Source organism: Rhinopithecus roxellana, chromosome 14 (assembly GCF_007565055.1).
Source record: "Rhinopithecus roxellana isolate Shanxi Qingling chromosome 14, ASM756505v1, whole genome shotgun sequence".
Taxonomy (NCBI): domain Eukaryota; kingdom Metazoa; phylum Chordata; class Mammalia; order Primates; family Cercopithecidae; genus Rhinopithecus; species Rhinopithecus roxellana.
This window is the reverse complement of record NC_044562.1, coordinates 65,280,195-65,297,430: the sequence shown is the minus strand read 5'-3', so window position 1 is coordinate 65,297,430 and position 17,236 is coordinate 65,280,195. Positions and strand designations below refer to the sequence as shown.

Sequence of the window (17,236 nt, the reverse complement as noted above, 5' to 3'; positions counted from 1 at the left end):
GTCTAGGGTATACCAGGTGAGAAGAAAACCCAGAGGGCCACCACTGTGTCATCCCTTGGGACAAGACCCTCGTCAGGCTGCCATCTTCTCTCTACCTTTCAGGGTCTTCTTGTGTTGATTTTCTAATGCCCATGGTTTTCAGTTCTCAGTGAGAGGAGTGGGGAAAAGTACCTCCATGTCATCTGAATTTGGACTCGTGAAAAGTGAAGGCGGGGGTCCAGGCAGAATGTTGTGCCCCTACCCATCCCTGCTCGCTCGTCATAACCATTGGACCGTCGTGGGCCCTGGACCTCACATTAATTACTCTTAAGCCCTTTTGGTTTAGTGTGTGGTTTCAATGTGACGCAGTTTGCAGGACCTTGATCTTTTTGTCATTTAAACTGTCATTTATGAATGTGATCCACGTCCAGATCCCTCCATGTCCAAGTTCATGGTTAGAAATGGTTGGACAGGACATGGCCATTTGGGTGCTGTGATTCAGCTTGATGTGAATTAGTGAACTGCGTTTGTCATTATCCTCCAGATCTTACTCCTCTACCTTCTATTTTGAACTCTTCAGAAACCTGGTCAGAGTGGGAGGGACAACTAGTCAGATGACTTAATGAGATGTTGATGTCATCCTTGTGCTGATCCTCCAAGCCAGTCACCCTGCCAAAAAGGAAATGAGATGTGCCAGACACTGCTTGTACTGAGTGAACTTGGGGAGCTCGTGGTGAGTGCCAGTTGCTTCCCTGCCTCTTGCCCACTGGCGCTGGTGTGAGGCACCACCGAGATGAGGAGAGGCTGGGGGATGGAGGTCCAGGGATCCGCCTGGAGCTGGCCTGCCTGGTGTCCTGGCCACATCAGCTCATTTGCTGTGGGATTGTGAGCAGGCCCCTTAGCCGGGTTCATCAGGTGGCGGAGAAGCTGGAGGGAGCAGATACCTGGAAAACACCCAGTGGATTGCTGAGACATTCTTTGCGCCTCGTCCATGTTAGTCAAACTGCCCCTTGTTCTATCAGCTGCCATGTGTGTGTGAGGCAGAGTCCACTCTCTTTTCCATTTGAGAAATCATGTCTGTATGTCTCCAGTATGTCTCCTATTCACCATGATTTCTCAGAGATCACTCCCTGTGGTTTAATAACCCCCAGGACATGGGAGGACATTTTGTCTGGCTTGGCAACTCATTTGGAGTAGCAAGGTATTTTCTGTTTCTCTTGGAAGATCATGTACTTGAATCAAGAATAGAAGCAAAAGCTCTTCTTTCAAATAGAATTTTAAATCCTTTTTTTTGTCCCTAACGTATAAATGTAAGACTTTATTCCTTTTTTTTTTTTTTTTTTTTTTTTTTTTTTTTTTTTTTTTTTTTTTTTTTTTTGAGCTGGAGTCTCTCTCTGTCGCCCAGGCTGGAGTGCAGTGGCGCGATCTCGGCTCACTGCAAGCTCCACCTGCTGGGTTCACGCCATTCTCCTCCCTCAGCCTCCTGAGTAGCTGGGACTACAGGTGCCCGCCACCGTGCCCGGCTAATTTTTTTGTAGTTTTAGTAGAGACGGGGTTTCACCGTGTTGGCCAGGATGGTCTCAATCTCCTGACCTCGTGATCTGCCTGCCTCGGCCTCCCAAAGTGCCGGGATTACAGGCTTGAGCCACCACGCCCGGCCGACTTTATTCTTTTTTAATAGCTCGTTTTTGGATTGGTAACACATGCACATGGTACAGAAATCTTAAGACTAAAAATATATGAAGTGTTTCCCAGCCACTCAGAGGTCTCCTCAGTTAGAGGTGACTAATATTAATGTTTTCTGTGTACCTGTACTCTTCCTGCAGTTGGCTTTTGTCTATTAACAGTGTATCTTAGAGGTTGTTCCATGTAAGAACATGGAGAGTAGCTTCAGGCATTTTAGTGGCTGCATAGTTTTCTATTATATGAATGTACTGTCATTACTGCAGCCAGTCTCTACCAGCCTTATTATTGATCAGTATTTGTTTGGTTTCAAATATTTTGTCTTTATAGTGAATGGCCGCCACAAATAACCTTGTATATACAGTACGTGATTTCTCATGTAGATACAGGAGAGGATAAATTTATAGAAGCGTGGTTGAGGAGACACAGGTGTATATTTTCAAGTTTGACGGATTTTGCCAAATGGTTTCCATAGAGGTTGTATTAATTTTTGCCCCAATGTATGAGAGTCAGCAGACCATATTATCAAACATTTGATCTCTATGAATTTGGTAGGTTAAAAAATGGGATCTCCTAATTTTAATTTGCATTTGCCGTATGAGTAAGACAGCATTTTTTCATACATTGAAGATCCATTTCTAACACTGTTTTAACATAGCTCTGCCAGACTCTCATGTTCGTGCTTCATAGCTCATATTCATATTCATGTTTCCACCTTTCTCTCCCTGTCTTTTATACAGTTATTTTCTAATCAGATTTTGTACAAGAGTCTAGGCAGCTCTGCACACCTTTCTTTTGAGTTAAGTGTACACACATACTCCAGTATATACACATACTCCGATGTGTAGGTTTCCATGTTTTTGAGAAATCCCAAGTTCTGTATCCTTTTTGACTGAGGTGCAGCATTCACATGAAGGAGTGTACTCATTACAGACGCACAGCTTGATGCGTGTTCCCGACCACGGAGAACATTGCAGCCCCCGGAAACCCTCCTGTGTGCCTCTCCTGTCAAAGTAGCTGCTAGGAGAAGCTAGCATCTAATGCCATAGATTAGTTATGTCTGTTTTTTTAACTTTATGTAATGCATAAGGAAATTACACAGAGTATATGTTGTCTTGTGTCAGGTTTATTTCTTTTGCTATTTTAAGATTCATTACATTATTGCTTGTCTTCCAATGTATGTATATACTACAGTGTATTCACTGTAGACCTGTTTAGAGTAGTGATGCTGCGAACATTCTTGTATGCCTTGATGAGGAACGTATGCGTTTGCATTTCTGTGGGATGCATGGGTGGAATTGCTGAGTCACAGGGTATATATGAGTTCAGCTGTCTTCTGAAGTAGTTGCACCAAATTGTACTGTCACCAGCACTTGATATTGTCTGTTTCAGCTCAGCCGTTGTGAGAGATGCATCACCCTGTGGCTTTAATTTGTACTTCCCTGATGACTAATCAAATTGAACACCAGGTCATGTGCTTTATTGGCCATTTGTGAAATAACTGTTCAAGTCTTTCGTCCATTTTAGTATTAGTTTGTCTGCTCTTTTCTTACTGATTTTTAAGTTCTGTTACCTTCAAGAGAATTCCAGCAAGTGTGTAAAAATTCAAATCTGTCTATGGCTGTTCTAGCCTGCCTCAGGATTCTGTGAGAAGTGCACCCACCATTTTATCCACTTCTCCTCTATGACATGACGTTTCTTTCTCCAGTCATCGGGCATCAAGATCTGAGGATATTTTCTCTCTCCAGTGTGTAGATTTCCATGCAGTCACCTCTGATCCTGTTCTGCTCCTTCTCTTGGTGGGACGTCCTGCAGCCTGGCCTTTTGAATGCCTGGGATGTCATTCATCTGTCCTGTCGAGTTCAGTTTATTGCCCTACTTTTTTTTTTTTTTGAGACAGGGTCTCACTCTGTTGCCCAGGCTGGAGTGCTGGAGTGCAAGGCGCAATCTTGGCTCACTGCAACCTCTGCCTCCCAGGTCCAAGTGATCCAACTCAGCCTCCCAAGTAGCTGGAATTGCAGGTGCGTGCCACCACGTCCAGCTGTTTTTTGTATTTTTAGTTAGAGATGGGGTTTCACCATGTTGGCCAGGGTGGTCTCGAACTCCTAACCTCTAGTGATCTACCTGCCTTGGCCTCCCAAAGTGCTGAGATTACAGGCGTGAGCCACTGCGCCCAGCCTTATTGCCCTGCTTCTGATTTGCAATTATCTTTTAAGTTGATTCAGGGGTGTGAACCGTTTCTTACTTTATACATTTGCTTGAAAAATATGAGCCATCTTTTAGTCTCCAAAGTCTTTTATTTGTGAAGGCTGGATTTTGGAGATAGTTTCAGCTTTTTTGCACCATTCTTTGGTTGCCAGTAGTTATGATACTGGCTGCAGTCCAGACATAGGGACACTCTTAGTATTCCTTAGAGCTTCACCCTGCACCCTGCCACCTGCCCTGGTGGGCAGGGTGAAGAGCCAGGAAGGCATAGCCTGAAGGCCTGTATCTAGCCTCCACTTTCTCGCCTGGGTCCTTCCTACTCACGATGTCTCCCAAATCAAGGGATTGAATGGGAGGTGCTGCTGAGAACATCCCCCAGAATCAGCCTCCCGAAGAGACTTACCTCCCCTACCAGGGATTGGGCTGTGGCTGGTGTTAGGGGAACAGGAGGAGGAGGGGAGCAGGAGGAGGAGGAGGGAGGCCCTTGCCTGAGGGGTGCCTTCTGGCTGGTGTTGGGGCTGGAGCTCGCCAGGACAGGTGTGCCGAGAAGATGGAGGCATGGCATGGAAGTGTGAGTCATGGCAAGTCTCCTGTGTGCAGCTGGGGACTGACATAGAGAAGGCAGGCCCAGTGTGTCCCCTCTGTGGGCAGCTAAGAAAGATGGATTCTGACTGACTTGGTGGGACTCTTCTGTGACATTGCTTGTGGTTTGGGAGGGTGGACCATTGACACCAGAGCAGTCTCAAGAAAGATGCCCACGTGGGAAAGGGGTCTCAGCAGTGTCAAATGGCGACATCAAAGCTGAGGGCTGCGAGCCCGGGGCAGCTCTGATAGTGACAGTGCCCAGAACACTCTGAGGTTGTACCAACTGGCACCTCACAACAACAAGGCTAGGATGCGACACTGCTCTTTATAGCCCCAGTTTTCAGATAGGGCAGTGGAGGCACAGGGCAGAGAAGCACCTGCTTTAAGTGACACAACTAGCAAGGGCTTCAGAGTCAGGGATTGTGCCAGGCCCTGTGCACACCTCGTCCTGTTCAGCCCCACCACAGCCCTGCAGGTTGCTTCTAGCATCACCTTTCTTGACGAGAAGCAAAGAGGGTCTGCCTCCATTTCCCAAATTTATCAGTTGCCAGGTGGGGTTCAGATCTGGGTCTGTCTCAGGCTTCTTCACAACAGAACAGGCACCAATAAGAGGTGTTTTGTTTTGTTTTGTTTTTTCCTTAGAAGCCAAAATCCAGGTTCTCTGACATTTATCTATTGCTCAGTGTTTATTGTCTGCGAACAGTAGCACAGGTGAGGGCAGTGCTGCCTTGGTCGCTTGTATCATTCACTCACTGTCTTTAAACCTAATGCTTTTGTCTGTAATTTGCTGCCTACTAGTGCCCAATATCCACAAAGCAATTCTAGTAAACCCTCTCCTTCAGCGTGTGGGTCAGGTGGGCCCAAAGATTCATCTTCTCAAATGCTGTGGCTGAGTTCTGGAGCAAAGTTGACACTTCAGCTCATAAAGGCTGCCGCAGGAGTAGTAGACTCAGGACCTAGAACATCTCATTGTTGTCTTCTATAAATATCCTGTTGCATGACTCCTAATATAATCCTTGAGTTATGCAAAGTAAGGTATGTTATCTTTCTCTTACTGTATTTATGCTGACAAAAGTGTTCAAATACTAAAACTCACCCAGAGTGAACAGTTAGGGACGTGTGCTCAGACTTGATAGGTAGACAGGGACGGTGCCAATGACTGATGCACTCGCCTTGGCCTTGCAGCTCCCAGTCTCCCATGACCGACCCTGAGTGGCTGTCCAGAGACCCCCCCCGCCCCGACTCCCACTCTCAGGGCCCACTTTGTCGTCTTCATGGCCGAGTCAGTGTGGGAAATGCCTGTCCCCACTGTGAGTTCTGTGAGGGGAGGAACTTTGCTCACCATGTTCTTAGAATCCCCAGTCTAGAGGAGACATCTAGCAAGCATCTGTGGAGCCAGGGGTTATCCTCTGGAGGGAGAGGGGTCGTTTGTGGTGCTCTCGAAGCTTGAACAGCAGCAGGGCAGAAGGCAGATGGCCCCTCCAGGCCTACCTTTGCTGTCTCTCCTTCACCCTCACTCTCTCCCAGCTCTGCTGCTTCCCACACCCAGCCTGGCCCCAGGTGTTCTTCCATCAACCCAGGATATGTGGAGGAAGAAGCAAACCATGCACTGGCGACCCAGTTCCATTTATCCCCTCTGTGATGAAACTTAGTCGCTGGAGAATCTCCCTATAAAGTACTTCCTACGTTTTCTGAGGCAGAAACATGGTCATTTAATAATTTAAATTGGGTATTCCTAAATTGGGTCTTCTTAATGTAAATTGAAGCTATGAGATGTGTCGAAATCTAAAAGTTAAATAACATATTTTGTTGGTGAATCCATGGGGAAGCAAGCATTTTCCTAACACTGTTGGTAAGAATGCAAAATGGTACAACCCCTGTGGGCGTAATTTGGCAATAGCTAGCAATATTACATGTGCATTTACTCTTTGTCAGGGCAATTCTGCTTCTAGGAATTTACCCCAGAGATAGGTTGGTAAAAACAGGAAAAGATCCTTGTAGAGATAATTCGTGGCAACACTATGAGAAATAGCAAAGAATTTTAAACAGCACGAAATTCCCATTCATAGGGCGCTGGCTGAGTCCTATACAGTGGAGTACTGTGCCACTGTTGAAAGAATGAGGAAGCCCTGGATATTGCTAAGGAGTGATGGCCGGGATATGTAATTAAGTGGAAAGGCAAAGGTGGAGAAAAGTGTCCCTGCTACTGTTGACAAAGGGGACAATATGATATACATGTTTGCATGTATCTTAAAAACCATACTTGCTCTTTCTCTCTTTTTTAGTAAAGCAACCTATGGGAACCAGGATAGAGGGGAGAGATGTAAAAGCTAGATTTCTGAATCTACCTTGTTTGTAGATTTGACTTTGGAACTCCATCGGTATAATATAATCATTATAAAACAAAATAAAGTGAAAGGTTACAACCCTTAAATTTTGATATACACTATCAGTTTTTTCTCTAAAAAGTTTATATCCTGTTTACCTCCTGTCAGTACTTGAGGAGAATTCTTTTCCCCCACATGTTTGTCAGTACTGGATAGTCATCTTTTAAAACTTTGCCAATCCCATGGGCGAAAATAGATTGCTATTTTCATTTGCATTCTCTGATGACTAGAGTGATTAAGCAGCTTTTTACTTGCTTATTATCCATTTTGTATTTCTTCTGTGAGGAAGTCCAAGCTAGAGCAATCAAACAACAACAACAACAAAAATGAAGTAAAGGGCATCCAAATTGGAAAGGAAGAAGTCAAATTATCCTTGTTTGCAGATGATGTGATCTTATATTTGGAAAAATCTAAAGACCCCACCAAAAAAACTATTAAAACTGATAAATTCAGTAGAGTTGCAGGATCCAAAATCAATGTGCAAAATTCAGTAGCATTTCTATATGTACCAACAGTGCTCAATCTGGAAAAGAAATCAAGAAAGTAATCCCATTTACAGTAGTTACAAATAAAATACAGTACCTAGGAATTAACTAAAGAAGTGAGAGATTTCTACAATGAAAACTACAAAACATTGATGCAAGAAATGGAAGAGAACACACAAAAAATGGAAAGATACTCTGTGTTCATGGACTGGAACAATCAACAGTGTGAAAATGTTCGTATTACCCAAAGCAATGTACAGATTCAGTGCAATTCCTATTAAAATACCAAGGACATTCTTCACAGAAATGGAAAAAATAATTCTAAATTTATACGGATCCAGAATAGCCAAAAGACCCAGAATAGCCAGAATTACCCTGATGAAAAATTGGAGGAATCACATTTTCTGACTTCAAATTATACTACAGAGCTATACTAACCCAAACAGCGCGGTTCTGGCATAAAAATAGACACAGAACAATGGAACAGAATAGAGAACCCAGAAATAAATTCATACATACACAGTGAACACGTTTTTGACAAACGTACCAAGAACATATACTGAGGAAAGCACAGTCTCTTCAATAAATGGTGCTGGGAAAACTGGTTATCCATATGCAGAAGAATGAAACTAGACTCCTGTTTCTTGCCATATACAAATATCAAATCAAAATGGATTAAAGACTTTAAGACCTCAAACTATGAAACTATGAAAAGAAAACATTGGGGAAACTTTCCAGCACGTTGGACTGGGCAGAGGTTTCTTGAGTAATTTCCACAAGCACAGACAACCAAAGTAAAAAGTGGACAAATGGTTAAAGCTCCTGCATAGCAAAGGAAACAGTGAAAAAAGCTCCTGTTTTTAACAAGTTAAAAAGCTCCTGCACAGCAAAGGAAACAATCAACAAAGTGAGGAGACAGCCCACAGAATGGGAGAAAATACTTGCAAACTGCCGGGCACGGTGGCTTACGCCTGTAATCTTAGCACTTTGGGAGGCCAAGGTGGGCAGATCACAAGGTCAGGAGATCGTGACCATCCTGGCTAACATGGTGAAACCTTGTCTCTACTAAAAATACAAAAGATTAGCTGGGTATGATGGCCGGCGCCTGTAGTCCCAACTACTCGGGAGGCTGAGGCAGGAGAATGACATGAACCCAGCAGGTGGAGCTTGCAGTGAGCCAAGATTGCACCATTGCACTCCAGCCTGGGTGACAGAGTGAGACTCTGTCTCAAACAAACAAACAGAACAAAAAGAAATTGCAAACTATTCCTCTGACAAGGGATTATAACCAGAATAAATTGGGAGCTCAAACAATTCAAAAGGGAAAAATCTAATCATCCAGTTAAAAAATAGGCAGAATAGACATTTCTCAAAATAAGACATACATATGGCAAGTAGTATATGAAAAAGTGCTCAATATCATTGATCATCAGATAAATGCAAATAAAAATGACAATGAGATAACGTCTTACCCCAGTTACAATGACTTTTATCCAAAAGACAGGCAATAACAAATGCTGGTGAGGATGTGGAGAAAAGGGAACTCGTGTACACTGTTGGTAGGATTGTAAATTAGTACAACCACTGTGGAGAACAGTTTGGAGGTTCCTCAAAAAACTAAAAATACAACTACCATGCGATCCAGCAATCCCACTGCTAGGTGTATACCAAAAAGAAAGGAAATCAGTGTATGAAGAGATGTCTGCACTCCCGTGATGATAGCAGCACTATTCGCAGTAGCTAAGGTTTGGAAGCAACCTAAGTGTTCATCAGCAGACAAGTGGATAAAGAAATGTGGTGCATGTACACAGGGAGTACTATTCGACCATAAAAAAGAATGAGATCCTGTCATTTGCAACAGCAGGAGGACACTTATGTTAAGTGACATAAGCCAAGCACAGAAAGACAAACTTCACATGTTCTCACTTATTTGTGGGAGCTAAAAAAAAAAAAAAAAAAAAAAGAACACAGTTGAACTCATGGAGATAGGCAGTAGATTGATGGTTACCAGAGGCTGGGAAGGGTAGTGGGGCTGGGGGGATGGTTAATAGGTACAAAAACATAGTTAGAATACACAGGGTCTAGTATTTGATAGCACAACGGGGTGACAACAGTTAATAATTTGCTGTACATTTAAAAATAACTCAGTATACTTGGATAGTTTATAATACAGAGAAAGGATAAATCCCTGAGGCAATGGATACCCCATTTACTCTGTGCCTGTATTAGAGTGTCTCATATGCCCCATAAATACAAATACCTATCATGTACCCCCCCACACACAAAAAAGAATGTTGATGTATTTCTTTTGTAAAATGCAATTTCATAGCCTTTTTTATATCAGGAAGATTTTTTCCTACTGATTACAACCCTTTATATATTATGGATATCATTTTCATTTGTTGATTATTACCAGGTCGCAACTTTAGTTCTAGTCAAGTTGTTCAGGTCCTGCCTAGTCTGATATTGAGGTTTTCTACAAGAACATTTATATGTGATGCATGCTCATGGTGTTCTAGACTTACAGCTGAGCAGACTTCCCTCAACAGTTCAAATGCTGGACATCACTGTGGGCTCCCTGAAGCAATAGCAACTGTGTCTTCCACTGTTCTAAAGACACAGTTGTTACTTCTTTTTTTATTTCCTAGGGCTTACTACTGTGTCTAAGTAGTAAGCAATTATAAATGTCCACTTAAGTTGATTGCTGATGAACATATAAAAACTAAATTTCACTGTCTTTTTGGTTTGAGATCGTTCTTATTTTTAATTTTTAGTGATCCTTGATAACCATTTTTGTTTCCAGTTCAGTGTGAATACGTGAATGAAATAGTAATTTTTATGTCTATGTGAGGTCGGTTTTAAGAAAGCATTCATAGCTATCAGCACTTGCCTTTTGTTCATGGATCTATTGAACCTGTTTCTTTCTCTAGGTCATAACTCCATGCAGGAAGCTCATCTTGTGTGCTGATAACAGAAAAGAAATGGAAGATTGGATTGCAGCGTTAAAGACTGTGCAGAACAGGGAGCACTTTGAGGTTAAAAAAGAAAATACCCTTCTCCAAATGCCTCCTGTTGCCTCCCTCACCCCAGTGTCTGCTGTCTAAGTGTCTCCCACCTGCGGACCCACAGTCTGGAGCTCACATTCTCAGCATGTTCCTTATACAATTAAAGCTTATTGCTTGTCCTCTCGGCAGACCTGCCCTTTATAAACCTTCCTTCTCTCCTCTCTTGGATACTTTGTTTAATCTTGTCCAAGTTACTGCATTTAACAATTTAAAAGAGAAGTCTTACCTTTGCCATCTTGGTTTCGTTCTTCCAGCCCACCCAGTACAGCATGGACCACTTCTCAGGGATGCACAATTGGTACGCCTGTTCCCACGCGAGGCCGACCTACTGCAATGTGTGCCGTGAGGCTCTGTCTGGGGTCACGTCGCACGGGCTGTCCTGCGAGGGTACGGATGTGCATTTGTTATTCTGTCAGGAAAGGTGGCCTGGCATTTTACTTGATAAAGCCTTGGAAATCCAAACCCAGTCACCATAAATAAGCCATTGTCACCCATGTGGTCAGTCAAGGGCACAGTGATTTCTATGATGCCATTCTTGTTTATTTTACCTGCCGAAGAGTCCTTGATAAATCATGTTTTTATAGTGCTCAAACAGTGAAAAGAAGGGAAGTGGTGGGTGGCAAAAGGAGAAACTGGGGAAGCCTAGAGCACACAGGGAAAGACACTGAAGGAACAGTGGTCAGCCCCCGTGTCTCACACTCCGCAGCTGGGGAGACAGGGCTGCGCATATATGGACTGAAAGTGCGTTACAGACTTAGAGGTCAGGGCTGCAGCGTTTGGGCAGGGGCATCCGGTCTGGTGGCAAAAGCAGTGGGCTAGAGCAGGGCTTGTTAGCTGTAGCCTGGACCACACCCTGCCTCTGCCTGTTTTTGTACAGCTCCCACACTTCAGACTGGCTTTTAAATTTTTAAATGATTGGAAAAAATCAAAAGAAGAATCATATTTTGTGACACATGAAAATTACATGAAATTCAAATTTGTGTCCACAAAAAAATACTGTCTCTGGCTGCTTTTGTGCTACACAATAGAGTTGAATAGTGGTGATGGAAGCTGGTTACGACCTGCAGTCTCCACTGCTCACTCTCTGGCCTGTTACACAAAGCATACTGATCCCCAGCTTTCCCTGCCGGCGCCGGTCCCACCGCCATCAGCCTCTAAGCGTATCACAGTAGTTCACTTATAAAATGGGAGTGCCATTGATTCCTTCCTTGACTTTTCTGGAGCTGGACAGTTCTCACAACACTGCTCAGCATGGGAAGCTCCTGGCACAGACACAGCTTGTAGGCTCATGTGTCCCTTCTCTCACAGTGTGCAAATTTAAGGCCCACAAGCGCTGTGCTGTGCGTGCAACCAATAACTGTAAGTGGACCACGCTGGCCTCGATCGGGAAGGACATCATTGAAGATGCAGATGGGGTATGTTAAGAAATACCACCCGTGGGGCCCTGAGCCAGGGCCCCCCACCTGCACGGCCCCTTGCAAGCCTCCTCCCTTCCCTCCCCACCTCTGTTTCATTTGAGACGGTCACACTGGCATTGGGTGTCACAGTGGAAAGCATACGCAGTCTCTGTGTGGTTGTCACACTCCCGAGCTCCATCCTGTCCCTGTGGGTCTTGTTTGCACCTCCGACAGCTGCTGTGGGTAGATTGTGCTTCACAGGCCCTGCCATCCCTGCCCTCACTGACCATCAGGGAAGGAGCTTGTGCTGGGAAGAATGCCGTGGCTGAGTTCACAACGAGCGTTTCCGTCTGAGGGCTCCTGGCTGCCCTTGACGTGGAGCCTTGAGAGCGTCCCTAGCGCGTGCCTGTTTGGTTGCAGATCGCAATGCCCCACCAGTGGTTGGAAGGAAACCTACCTGTGAGCGCCAAGTGCACTGTGTGCGACAAGACCTGTGGCAGCGTGCTGCGCCTGCAGGACTGGCGCTGCCTCTGGTGCAAGGCCATGGTGAGTGTGGGCCCCGCGCCCGGGCTGGAGGGGAGGGCCTGCTCCCTACGGTGCCCATGTGGGCCTTGTGGCTCCACATGATCTGCCGGATCCTGGTAAAATCATCCCAGAGGCCCCTCCGGCTGAGATTGGGTTTTTGAACTGTTGGGTCTTTCTTCTTAGCTGTGTTTTTGGGGTATTTCTTCCTGTTGAATTTATTCCTGCCTTTTGACACATGCAGATGTGTATTATTATGACAGATGTCACCCTGCATCATGCGGCAGGCACTGTAGCCGGGTTGTGAGGGGTCACCTGGGACGGTTGAGCTGGCCGCCTCTGTGGTGTGGAAGCGGGAAAGATGTAGAGGGCCTTTGGAGCGCGTTGGCTCTGGGCAGTGTTTCCACTGAGCCCAGCCATGTGGAAGGGGTGCAGCCCACGTGGCCTCCTGCCAGGTCCTGGGTCTCATCGTTGCTCTAGGTGGTGAGATGTGCTTCCAGGGGAAGACTCAGGGAGCCTCCATGTGCTTGCTTCTGAGTTGGTCATTGTGAAGTGGCTGCTGCAGTCACTTGCCTAGCACATCTGGCTGCCAGGAGGAAGCCAAGACACAGGGGACACATAGAGGCACGTGGCCCCGGGAGCCCTCACCGTCGTCCTGAAAGTTTGAGGTAGCTGTGGTTGAAGGGCCAGAGGGTTGGGTACAGGACTGTAGCTCACACGGTGTGAACCATGACTGGCTCCTGCCCGGTGTTTCTGTGTTATGCCTTCTCAAGTGCAAAGCCAGGGCCCGGGACCCCTGATGGGAGCAGGCCAGCCCAGCTCTGAAATCGCTCGCCTCCCCCGGGGCCAGCTCATCAGCTACAGGGCAGGAGGATTTCTGGTGTGTGTGAAGGATGCCAGTGACCCTTGGTGATGCGGGGACTCTTGTTTCAGGTTCACACATCGTGTAAAGAATCCTTGCTGACCAAGTGCCCCCTTGGCCTATGCAAAGTGTCAGTCATCCCACCCACGGCTCTCAACAGCATCGACTCTGATGGTGGGTACCACACATGCTCATCCTTCTCATGCCTGCCCACATGCTTCCTTCTCCATGCACTTTCTCCTCTCCAGCTCTGGAGTTGGTTGTCTTGGTGAGATGTCAGCAAGAGGTCAGGCACAGCTGTGGGGGGTACTGGAGGAGTTGCACAGAGTGGCACATGGTGCCCTGACTCTGTGGCATTGCCCTTAGATGGGCCTGAGACCCAAGCCAGGTGCTTGATGTGGAGGTGATGCTATTGAGTGGAACCCGGGTCTGTGGCCTTGTCCGTCGTGAGCCGTTGAAGCTGTGCTCCATCTCTGCCTAGCACTTGCTGACACACTGGCTTGCAGCTGTTGTCATGTCTGACTGGGACATGGTGGCACCTGTTAACAAGTACTGGTAGAAGGAGAGATGTGGGGTCCATGGCTGAGAGGAGATCAGGAAGAGAAGAGCAGCAAGGTGGCAGTTGGACGCCTTGTGAATGTGAGATCAGATGGATGGGGCTCCCGGCCTCACACATGGGGAGCGGCCGTGGGGACTGTTTGCTGACCTCCTCCTGAGTCATAGGTGTGCGTGTGTCAGGCGTGTGTCCTTGGAGGGGTCTGCTGCTGCTGATTCCATCAGTGGTGCCCCCAGCATCTTCCGTGGCCTACATGTTTTCTTCTGTTCATTCTCGCGTCCAGGGTTCTGGAAGGCCAGCTGTCCTCCGTCTTGCACAAGCCCACTGTTGGTCTTCGTCAATTCAAAAAGTGGGGACAACCAGGGTGTGAAGTTCCTCAGAAGATTCAAACAGCTGCTAAATCCCGCCCAGGTCTTCGACCTCATGAACGGAGGCCCACACCTCGGGTAGGAAGCTTGTAAAATATATCTTTCTTGGAGTTTTAAAAATTGTGTAGGTGGTGTGTGCTTGTTAGAAAAAAAAAAAATTAAAGACACAAAGTTTTAAATAGGAAAGAAAAGTTAAACTGCTTCCTCCCCAAATTGCACTTGCAGAGGTGCCCACTCTTGACAGAGGTGCATGGCCTTCCAACTTGGAACATAGCGCGTGTGCACACACGTACGTACACATACATACACCCATGTACACACACCCATGCACATGCATCTTTTGAGCCAGTCAGGATTCTTCTTTACCTGCCGTTGCACAAATGCCTTCTGCGTGTGTCTGCACACAACGTTGTGGGTATATTTTCTTTCTTTTATTTTTTCTTTCTGTCTGTCTATCTATCTATCTATCTATCTATCTATCTATCTATCTATCTATCTATCTATCTGATCCATGGGTGTGTTTTCCTGGCATGCCTATCGATCGATCTATCGATCTATCTATCTATCTATCTATCTATCTATCTATCTATCTATCTGATCCATGGGTGTGTTTTCCTGGCATGCCACGTTCTTTGTAACGGCTGCCTAGCGTTGAGAAAGAAGCTGTCCTGCAGCGAGGCCAGGAGCAGTGTTTGCTGAGAGGCACGGGAGGCTATGTGGCGTGCAGGTGCTGCAAAGCAGGAACACGCGAGGGCGACGTTGGGCCCGAGTGATTCCCCTGTTCAGCAGCAGCACAGAGATTAGACTGCTCCTCTGCTTGCTGGAGAGCCAGTGTGTGTTATTTGTAGTTTTGTACTTTTCATAAGTTTGTAGAAAACATTTGCTTTTGTGAATTTTGCCATTTCAATGAATTTCTTCTTCCTTTGGAAGCATCAGCTCCAGGTCGGAGCTCTGAGAGGACTTGCTAGCACTTCCAGAGATGGTCCAGGATACCCGAAGTGGGAAGTGCCTGCAGAACCTGTGGTCTGGCCTGTGTTTTTCTGGGAGGAGTCGGGGGGGTCTGTGTATTTACGAGCCAGGGGCTACTCTGAGGTGAACCTCGGCCAGTTCCCTGCGTATCCTTGGCGTGCGTGCCAGGGTAAGAGGAACATGCTGCTCATCGCTGGTCCTCTGGTGTCTTCTGTGTTGCTTGTCCCCACTCCCAGCCAGGCACAGTTGGAGGGCACTCACAGATGGCAGCACTCCAGCCTGCTTCCACAAAGGCAGCACTCCCACATTTTCTGTAGAAAGACTTATCTGAATGGTGGAGGATTGCAATCACTAGTAGGCTGATCAAGACATTATTTTAATTTTATTTTATTTTATTTTTTTTTATTTTTTTTTTTTTTTGAGACGGAGTCTCGCTCTGTCGCCCGGGCTGGAGTGCAGTGGCCGATCTCAGCTCACTACAAGCTCCGCCTCCCGGGTTCACGCCATTCTCCTGCCTCAGCCTCCCGAGTAGCTGGGACTACAGGCGCCCGCCACCTCGCCCGGCTAGTTTTTTTGTATTTTTTAGTAGAGACGGGGTTTCACGGTGTTAGCCAGGATGGTCTCGATCTCCTGACCTCGTGATCCGCCCGTCTCGGCCTCCCAAAGTGCTGGGATTACAGGCTTGAGCCACCGCGCCCGGCCTTTAATTTTATTTTTAATTTTATATTTTTTGAGACAGGGTCTTGCTAGGTTGCCCAGGCTGACTGTACTGGTGCAATCCTGGCTCACTACAGCTCCTGGGCTCAAACCAGCCTCCTGCCTTAGCCTCCTGAGTAGCTGGGACTGCAGGTGTGCTGATTTTTTTTTTTTTTAATGTTTTTTTTTTTAATGTTTTTTAATGTTGAGCGTCACAAAACTCTTCAAACGTTTTGTAGAGTGGCCTCACTGTGTGGTCCTGGTTAGTTTCAAATTCCTGGACGCAAGTGATCCTCCTTCCTCGAGCTCTCAAAGTGTTGGATTACACTGTGCCTGGCAAAGAAATAATTTTAGTTAAAAAGTGGGGAAAGTGGAGGTATAATACATCTGTTATCACAGTGCACCGAGTAGGCTGAGGTTATTATTAAACATGGTACCAGGGGTGCTGGAGGAAGGCTTTGAAATGGCTGTGGCAGGGCAGGCTACACAGCTGATCTCGAGAATAACAAAATACTAATTTTGGTGTGCAAGCAAAACCCCATGATTCCTAGTGGGAGTTCAGTATGAGATGGGATGATTTAGGAAGCCCCCACAGCGGCGTAAAGGGAGTTGAGTCAGTCATTTCCCGTTTCTGGGAGCAGCTCATCTCACACAGCTCACAGCAGAATCGGGAGCTACTGCTTCGTGTTCCAGTTCCCGGCCTTGACCTGTCACCTCTTCTCCCAAGAGCAAGGGGCCTTACAGGTGTCAGTGTTCTGTGTGGAGCCTGGGCTTGGTGCCACATCACCTACGCCTGCCTGTCTTCTGAACATTCATTCTGGGTCGGACACTGAGCTCGAGGCAGGGTGCACAGGTCAGCCAGGCCAGGAGTGCAGATGCAGGGAATGGGTAGGAGCACACGCAGGGTCCCCCGGCACTTCAATGGGGTGATGCAACTTCTCTGGGAACCCGGGAGGCAGGGGTGTCAAGTCACACTGGGCATTCTTCCACGTCTCCCTGAGCTGGCATCTGAGGAGCTCTAGTGTTCTGATGTCTGCAGGGAGACGGGGAGGCTTCTGGGCCGAGGGCACTGCTTGTGCAGAGGTGAGGCAAGAGGGAACACTGCAGAGCCACACCAGGGGCAGCAGCAGAAAGGTGGCACCTGCCATCGGGGAGGGCTGCGGGTGCTGGCCAAGAGGTTCGGCTCTTTCCTGCAAACGAGGGGCAACCTCATAAAGCAAGGCCCATGGCCAGGCTCGTGTTTTAGAAAGATCTTCTTGGAACTCACGTGGGGAGCTTTCAGGAAGGGTGTCATAGTGACTGATTCCTCTGTAGGACTCTGCGAGAGCACGGTGGTGACCTGAGCTGGTACCTGGGTTGGGTGTGGAGGAGAGGCTACCAGGAGGGGCTGGGTCGGCTGCAGGCTGAGAGGAGGAGGGTCTGGCCTCTCGACTGGGTTGGTGGTTGGGCTACCATTCTCTGAGTAGGGTTGTGTCCT

At 46.8% G+C, this 17,236-nt stretch overlaps 1 protein-coding gene across 8 annotated transcripts in view; it reads left to right on the top strand.

Moving 5' to 3' along the window:
- DGKD (diacylglycerol kinase delta) overlaps positions 1-17,236 on the top strand; it is a 115,665-nt gene that overhangs the window by 66,633 nt on the left and 31,796 nt on the right. For 7 of the 8 annotated variants that reach the window (XR_004053103.1, XM_030916107.1, XM_030916106.1 and 4 more), the window contains exons 4-9: positions 10,255-10,359; positions 10,644-10,776; positions 11,698-11,804; positions 12,207-12,332; positions 13,242-13,344; positions 14,010-14,172. Coding sequence is in view for 7 of the 8 variants with exons in the window: in XM_030916107.1 (XP_030771967.1) it covers positions 10,255-10,359; positions 10,644-10,776; positions 11,698-11,804; positions 12,207-12,332; positions 13,242-13,344; positions 14,010-14,172 (737 nt within the window). In the remaining variant the exon portion in view is untranslated. Of the gene's footprint in view, positions 1-3,662; positions 3,684-10,254; positions 10,360-10,643; positions 10,777-11,697; positions 11,805-12,206; positions 12,333-13,241; positions 13,345-14,009; positions 14,173-17,236 lie in introns of those variants that run through there. The other variant, XM_030916111.1, reaches the window with a different exon arrangement.